Raw genomic sequence first — 8,937 nt, forward strand, 5'->3', positions numbered from 1 at the left:
CCATCCATCCATCCATCCATCCATCCATCCATCCATCCATCCATCCATCCATCTAGCCATCCATTCATCCATCCATCCATCCATTGTGGCCGGAGCCACTAGCTCTCTAGCATTCCTCCGCCTGCACCAGCTGAGTGAAGCGAGCGCGCATGGGTGGACTTGCAGTTGTAGTTCTTCAAAATTTAAAGAGTCAGTCAAAAATTGCGTTATGAATATAGAAAAAAAATGTGTATAAGTGGCTTTGGTGTACAATGTGCAGGACTGACAAATCAATACAAAAAACTGTGACTTATACGCTGGAAAATACGGTATAGATTTTTATAGCAAAATTTACTTCTCAAATGACTCCTTTCCTTGGGACTTAAGAGGAAATCACTATCCTAAGTGACAAAGGACATTCAAGTATTAGGCTATGAATTAGAAAGTAATTATGTCTACATAACTATAATAATATACATAAAACAAACGTTTAGATTGTCAGCCCTCCATCCTTTAACTTAAGAAAAGACCTTTAATATGAAGAATAATTTATCCATCTAAGCCTGACCCCATAAATAAAAGTTAAACTGTTAATTTTAATTTTACTGAGGAAGAATTGAGTTTTGATCTTCTGTCACTTTAAAAAAACTGTTTCTTATTGATTGCTGTGCCCTGAAAACAATTTATTTTCTGCACAAGGTTGTGCAGAAGAACACATGGGGTGTCTTATAGGCACACATGCAAACAGATATGCAGTTATGCACACACACACACAGAAAAGATCACCCGCTTCATACATGACCTGTATACAAGAACTCTGAGCCCCAGCATGCTTGTATACACTGAGGCCAGGGGCAAGCTCTAGAGGGGGAGAACACAGTGGGACATGTCACCATGTACATCACAGGAAAAGAAAAGTTTTCTTTGAAGTTCAAGCGGATTTACTAATTATGCAATAACCTCCTTAAAATGGAGTATGACGCTGCATTTCAAACATTATGACATTCTTTTGGCTGCACACTTTGACCACCTTCTTGGTGAACACATTAACCTTCTTCAGCAGCTGAGCAGTAGTTCAAGCAGCTCGTTACCTCATGGTCCTGTGATCGTAGTCCAGCTCGTGGACGTCATCAGTGAACGAGTGTCTATGCTGCTGAAGCCTCATGGGATACTGGTGCATGGAAGCGTTGGGCTGGGAGGTGGTGTAGTAAGGAGGTGGGATGCTGTTACTGGTCTCACTGCGGTAGTCGCTGTCCCTGTCATCAACAGCACTGTCTGGGTCCTCGTCTGTTCACGTGAACACAGTAAAAGATGGGACCACGTCAGAGGGTGAGACACAAAGATAGTGTGATGCAAAAAAATTTAATCCATCTAGCAGAATTAATGTTGCTTATTAGGTTTATTGCTATAATTTACAAATAAAAACATCTACGTTGTGTTTTTCGGCGTGTGCTTTGTCAAATTTAAAGGAAAAAAAAAGTAGAAGTTGAGCAAGAGGTGTTTTAAATCTGTGAGGTTGGTGGAGAGTCTGGTGGGGTCTGAATCACAAAAATATCTACAATCGAAGGTGTATGCAAAGATCGCCATGAATGATCAAAATAAAATGATTGTAGTCTTTTACTTTAGATGCCAAAATCATATTAATACAGATCTAACGGGAAATCTAATCAAAGGAAGAAATCTCCATAATTATTATCTTATGTCTAATATTGTTCCTGCAAATATAGGCCCTTGTAAATAAACAAATAAATAAATAACAAGCAAATAAAAAAAAAAACCTAGGGTTGCTGCATCTATAGTCAAACCTGTCTACAAATTCGACTTCATCATTCACTATTAAAAAATGAACATGAGCTGAAAGAATTTCAAAGAGAATGCAAAAGGATGAATTTTCACGCAATTAATAGTTTATGAGAAAAACTGTACAAAAGGTTATATATGTGGTTAAAAAAATGCACAAAGGAAACTTACTCTGCTGATCTCCCCACAGGCTCCAATTACCTGCATAGAAATAAAGAAATGGGGGCAGGGGGAAGTGGTTTTAGCAATTAATTAAACATTTGAGCTGATCAGAAACAAACATCAATGTTCGCAACCTTGACAAATAATTATCTTGAGGTGTAAACATGTGAGCAGAAAGTTGATGAAAGAGGTTACTGAGTGTGTGCCTTTGTGCGAGTAAAAACCATATAAGGCCATTTCAGAGGCTTCTGTGAAAACTGACTTGCATAAAGACAGCTGGCCTTGATGCTGCCGAGTAGCTACAAGCAGAAAATTTATTCATGCAGTTTTAAGCTTTGCACAAACACAAAGCCTCTGTAGGCAGACTTTTACAGCATAAAAGTATGTCCCTTTCAGCAGACAGAGACAGACAGGAGTGCATGTCTGATACAGCTTATATGCCAAATTAAATTGATCACACGTATATTGCATATAAGTCACGCAGGTGCTCAAGCAGGCGTGTATATGTGATTAATCACATCATCTTTCCTTGCTTCCCTTCTGTTCATCTATTAGCTTCATCTCTACCTCCTGTCTGGTCCTGTTCTCAGTAAGACAAGGCAACAGAGCAGAGGGAGTACGGAGAGGAAGAACAGGAGGCGCAAAAAGGACACAGCAGGTGACGGCACAGAAGGAGGTGGATGCAGAAGAGGCCGCTGACACTCACAGCACTGTGTGGAGGGCGCGTGGAGGGATTGCTCTGGCTCTTCTTCATGGGCGTACTGAGGTTACAAAAACAACCAGCAGAAACAGACATGTGACGAGAACAACACTGTGGCCGTTGACTATAAAAATAAAAACTGGTGGTAAAATTATTGACTGGTATTTCTGCGGTTACTCTCAGTTACGGTGAATAATTTGCAAAACAGAGAACAAAAGAAAGCAAAAAATAAATGAGAACAGAAAATTGATGAATATTATTAAGATAAAGCGTTATAGATGACATGTAGTTCAGAGACAGGACTTTGAGATTCTTACATCTTGATCTCTCATTGCATTCAGTTGTTCAAGTTTCTTGGCCCAGTATCTGGCTTCCTCTTCTGGGATGTCTAAAGTACAAGAAAGATACTCTACTCAGCATATCTTTTATTCATAAAGCACATTTTTAAGCCTCCAGTCCCTGTATACTTTAAAAAGCACTGAGGATATCATAATGATTTTATATAAATGTCATGCTAAATTAATAGAATGGTGCAAGAGGCACCAAGAATATTAGAAAATTGAAAAACGTGTCAACCACAAGGTGAGGAAAAATAATAAAACGCAATGCTTCCTAAAGTGATGGAGCCATGAAAATGGTTAAAATGAGTTAGAATGACTGATGTTACTCTATCAGAAAGCTGCTAAATGAAGTGATGGAGCTGTTTCACTAAGAACTATTTCCAAAATCAAGAATAAACTTTGTATTTTAGTTTAACTAAAGATGGGATAACAACTGAATCAGCTAAAGTCAAGCAACCTTAGTGGCTCAATCAACAGGCACATAGAAGTTGTATAAATTGTAGTAACATTGTAATAAAACAAAGATTTATATATCAAAAACCTAACAGACACAGCTGGGACAAAAATATAAAATTGGATCAAAGGCATACAATGAATAAAAGGCCAAACCTAATGGCAGTTCAAAGCGAGTGTCGAGCAGCAGCCTGTGAAAGGTCGGGTCTTTGGTTCCACAGATCTCATTCTCAGCCATGATCACATTGGAGTCCAGGGTCAGCCACTGACCTGGACCATCCTGGAGAAGACAGGGGAGTAGGATGACTTCTGCAATACTGTACTATATGGCAAAGAGTCTTATGGTGTGCGTGCTTAAAGTTTGACATTGCAAGTTTGAATCTAAACCTGAATGTCTGTTTTTTTTCCTTTTTTACAGTTAACAAAAGGGATATAAATGCAACATTTGGCAGCTAAATTAACTATTATTTCAATGAGCTAAAAGATAACCAACTAACATTAATCCAACAATGTTCAGTCAGGTCATCTGGACGGTTTCTTTTTTTTTTTTTTTTTGCTGAGACATTTAGTTTTCCCACAAACAGCATGCTTCATAGTAGAAAAAAAAACAACTAGCATTAACTTTACTGCATAGCAAAGAAACTTCAGTACAAATAAAAACCATCAGACCAAACTTTTATTCAGTTTTTTTTAACATAAATTTGACTATTTTCTTTCTACAAGAGTTTACCATAAACTAAACTTAAGCATTCGATATCTTAGTCACACAAAAATCAATAAAATTTGTTGTCAAATTTCTATAAAAACCTATCAAATAGTCAAAAAAAGGCTGTTTCATAGCTTTTATAAATACAGATCCTACCTAGTATTTTTAATGCCTATTGTTAGGTTTTTATATTTTTACGATTAACAGTAACTGTAAGTGCAAAAAAAAAAATAGAACATAATAACAATTGAATATAACATTATTCTATTTATAATAATCACTGGACCACACAGGAATCAAACTCAGTTCAGCTTTACAACCATATCTGAAACTCCACCAATCAACCCCTTTGGCCTTTAAATGGGGATGTCAGTAAATCTGACACATTAGTACTTTTGTGAGATTTGTCATTTTACATGAGGAAAAAAGTAGCTTTCTTGGGTTGTGTGGCTCTGCTTTGACCTGAGTATGTATGTGTGGGGATTACAGTATCCTCTGCAGCTTCCTGAGTAGCAGGGTGGTGCCAATGAGCAGCAGCTGTGGCCCATTGATGAGCTTCTGGGGTATGAAAGCCTGAGGATTTGTTCTTCTCACTGGCAGGACATTTGGATGCCAACTGGTATTGTGTGACATCCCTCTGTAAATCTGGGTTGAAAGCTTTATATGAACTTGTTTCTCTATGTGCTCCTAGTCTTGATTCCTGGAAAAACCGACCTTAGATTTCCTGTTTCTCTCTGTGCCTCCAAGTAAGACTTATAGCCTGGAACTCTTGGTGCCAACTCTCAATCAGTTTGTGTCCATCCTGCCACCAGTACACCTACCTGCTGCTGCACCACCTTCTCTGCCACAATACTTACCTGGGATACTCCCCTCTGTGCCACTGAACCAATAATCAATGTGTAAGGAAAAACCAATTACCAACATTTATCTGAATATTACCTTCTGGACTCCATACTCACCATTCTCCATCATCTACAGATCTTCTGTTTCCTGCCAAGTCATCACTGTAAATATCACTTATCTTTTTACTGAGTTGTTGAGTTTCATGCTTTCAGTTCCTCTTCTCTGGGAGTTAAAATATACTGCAAATATGATAGTATGGCTTTTAATGAATTGGCTGTTGTAGCCCTACTAACTTTAAAAATATACTGACATACTGACAAATCAATCATAGAGCTTTTCAGTGTAAAGAAGTGATACATCCATCTTCAAATGACTGATCTCTTAAAAGAGAAAAATTCATTAAAAAGCAATGACAAGTGAAGGTATCACCATCTAAAAGCTTGGACTGAAAATATGTGCCTTTGCAGGAACTTTACCCAGAATGTTGCAACGTTTTTCTTCCCAACTCCAAAGTAAATGAACATTTTGTAATCTTTGATTAGTTTGTTTCCAATTAATTTCTATAGTACAGTTTCACTGCAATTTATGTACATTTCTGTTTTCAACACTGAGAAATGTAATAGTTTGGATGTATGTAAAGTCCCTTTCCATCACAGCCTCATGTATGAACTTTAAAGCTGATAAATACATACTGTATATGGACTATCAGGCCCTTTAGAACCATTGACCAACTTTAAATAACATGATGCAGTATAAGCACAACTCCAAACTCTCATATTCACACAAGTTATATATTTCTATAATATTATTATAATTTGGAAGAGTGTAATATTTTACTAGTAGAATTGGAGTAATGGTCTGCATGTGCAGTAGATGTGTACCTCGTTGGATTGCCGTATATTGCGCAGAGGCATCCATAAGGTTCCCACCATGGTGTCCCAGATCAGTCCTTTGTTCCACACCTCCACTGTGAGCCCCAAATCCAAGCGGTTTATTTCACTGTTCAAAAAAAAAAAAACGAAAAAAAAAACGAAGAAGAAGTCAATACTGAGATACATATATTTAAATGGTATAAATTGAAGAAAAACAGACAGTTCAAACAGAGGATTTATAGCATAACTTCTTTTTGACATCTAGTCAAAGATGTGCACCATGCGCCAAACTGTTTATTAAATGAGTCCTTCAGCATTAACAGCGGATTATTGTATGCATTTGAAGATCAAAAACTTACTGGATGTACAAAGTTGTTGAAGCAGTTTTTTTTTTTAGAGCTAAAGCACACTTTTGACACAATCATGATGAGCTGTTATCAAAGCTGTCTTGTTTAAATTTTTCAAACAAGGCCCACTGCTGGATGAAATCATATTTTTATAATAGAGTTTTCCTAATCTGAACCTATTGATCAATCAATATTTATCAATTGATAAAGTGCCTCTTACTATAACCACTGGCCTAAATGAATCAAAACCACCTATAACTCTGGCTTTAATGTGAAAGTGCATATTTGTATTTCTTCAGGAGCAAGCAAAGTAACCAGGCTGTTCTGTTTGATTTACTTCATTGATATGTGTGCAGCATACAGCACACAGTGTTAAAATAGGTCTCCCAAACAGGAAAAACAAACAAACATCTCTGCTGTTTTTATCAGATATCCACTTATGAAGAAGTTCTGAAGTACTGAGAAATTTGAAAGGGGGAGAAATACTCTTGACTGGCTGTGGAGCAATGCTAAGATCAGCAATGTTATATTGTTTTCACACAGGAGAGAGGCTGAATGGAAGTAAGAAACCAAAAATAAATCCTTTTGGTAAATGCCACAGCTGACCCTGTTGGCCTGAATGCACGACATCTACAGTACAAACAAACACATGTGGGGACACCTCTCTTTGTGTGACATAACTGCCTTTATCATAAGGCTAATAGCTTGATATTTATGTCATTACCCCAGTTAAAAATATATTGAAACTAATATGAAGTTATTTATGGAAAGCCTGCATTATAAAGTTTTCCTTTTTTCTTTTTACAAGTTTGTTTAAAAAATGGAAGTGAATTAACATGTTTGCACCAGAAGCAAAAACAACATGACAAAAAAAAACAAAAAAACAAACAAGCAGGACGTATTTTCAGGAATATTTGACAAATTAAGTAGGAATGCACAATATCATCGGCATGGTATCGGTATTGTCAATATTAGCGTTAAAGTTCAATATCGGACATCGACCATTCCATCAAAATAACTCACCGATATAAAATATGCTGTTTTTGTATGACAACCCAGTGACAAGGATGCCTGCAGCGGCAGCACAACATGATGATGTCACACACGCCTTCCTGATCTCACGGTGGAGAGAAAAATTCAAAATGTTGGCGGTGTGGAAGTTTTTTGTTTTCGTTGAGGATGTCAGATTCCAAAGATTTTTGGCTACGATGAGCCTCGCTACATCGTCCCCAGTCGAAAATATTTTTCCGACATAACGTTACCCGAGTTACAAGCCGTCATTTCGACGTCATTGAGAAGCTAATAGCCAATAGCACGACTTGTTGGGTGAGTTTTACCACAGACATTTAAATTTCTTCTTAGCCCCGTTAGCATGATTAGTCTTACAGCACAATAGATAGACAAAAACTTTGAACTTAAAAAGGCTGTCCTTCATGCACAAGAGTGCAGAGGATCCCAAACTGCAGCTAGGAACCCAGAACAAGCCTCCACAAGTGAGACAGTATTGCAGATGACTAATGCTAATAAATAACATTTAACACTTTTCATTTAATATAAGTTAAAGTGCTATGCATATCATATGGCTGTTACTGAATATATGTCACCAGCTTTTACAGCTGTTACACCATTTTTGTAGCAAATAAGCTTAAATAAGAGGGCTACGTTCTGACAAAGGAACGCATATAAAATATCGGTATCAGTTATCAGCCAAATAAGTTTTAATATATCGGATATCGGCCAAATCCAACATCATGCATCCTTAAAATTAAGACCTAAATGTAGAAACATGCTGAAATAAAGGGATAAGCAGTAAAAGAGACACTTACAACATGAAGTCTTGCTCCCAGCAGGGCTGACTGCCACGCACAGTGATGGTTGTGCTCTTAACATTTTGCACCTTCAGGGTCACGTATGTGTTAAATTTCTCTGTAAGTAATAAAATAAAAACATCAACAGCTCACACCATTGTCCATTCACTTTAGATAACCTGATTTATTAAGTGTTCACAGCTCACCTTGGGGTCCATCAAGCTTGGCTTTTTTTACTACAAATAAACAGAAAAAAGGGATTAGTTCATTTAGCCATGGTGTTTTCAAAGATTTTATGTTGTATGTATAATTCATGATAACACGATTCTCCTATACAGTTCAGTCAATCCACTGCCAGTATTTTACGTTGATAGCATGATTTGGTGGATGACTGACAGCAGTTTGGCATTTTGGAGAGCTAGTAGGAGGCCTGCTATTCTCAGCCTGGGACTCCTCTATGCTCTTTGGGTAGAATGCCAGGCTCTTAATATGAAGGATGGCACCTGCTCAGCAGACGTCACAGTCTCTGAGTCAGTTCTTGGAGGCCAGAGGGACCGTTTGTGCAGGTCAAAGTAAACAGGTATATCAGGAAACATGCCCTGCTATCTCCAAATTATGTGTATAGATTATGTGCATGTGTGTATATCCACTTAGAGCTGCCAAAAAGAAAGAAAAAACAAAAAGTTGAACAATGCTACCATTTGTTTAAGATGATGGTAAAGACTTTGCTGATGAAATGCCACTGCCAGACCTTCATTGCAGGATTCTCTTGTAGCCCATCGATGATTTTTAAAGTCATACTGACGTCAGAAGCTTTTTTTATTATTTATTCAATCTTGCATCCCGTGGATGTCTACCGTCTCTGTTCAGCAGTGAGGTATTAATATTCAGAGCGCTGGTATTTAATCCCCGCTGATCGCATCTTT

General features: G+C 37.5%; 1 protein-coding gene across 1 annotated transcript; it reads right to left on the reverse strand.

Annotated features, from left to right (window-relative positions):
* Positions 1 to 770: 770 nt before the first annotated feature.
* On the reverse strand, positions 771 to 8,098 carry LOC119407453 (protein unc-13 homolog A). The gene is made up of 8 exons (XM_037674278.1): positions 8,030 to 8,098; positions 5,866 to 5,983; positions 3,592 to 3,715; positions 2,959 to 3,029; positions 2,648 to 2,702; positions 1,951 to 1,980; positions 1,071 to 1,266; positions 771 to 840 (listed from the first exon to the last, which is right to left on the reverse strand). Exons 1-8 carry the CDS (start codon positions 8,032 to 8,034, stop codon positions 771 to 773), a joined length of 669 nt encoding a protein of 222 aa, XP_037530206.1. The 5' UTR covers positions 8,035 to 8,098.
* Positions 8,099 to 8,937: the final 839 nt, after the last annotated feature.

This window comes from Nematolebias whitei, chromosome 3 (assembly GCF_014905685.2).
Source record: "Nematolebias whitei isolate Nwh7 chromosome 3, NemWhi1, whole genome shotgun sequence".
Lineage (NCBI taxonomy): Eukaryota > Metazoa > Chordata > Actinopteri > Cyprinodontiformes > Rivulidae > Nematolebias > Nematolebias whitei.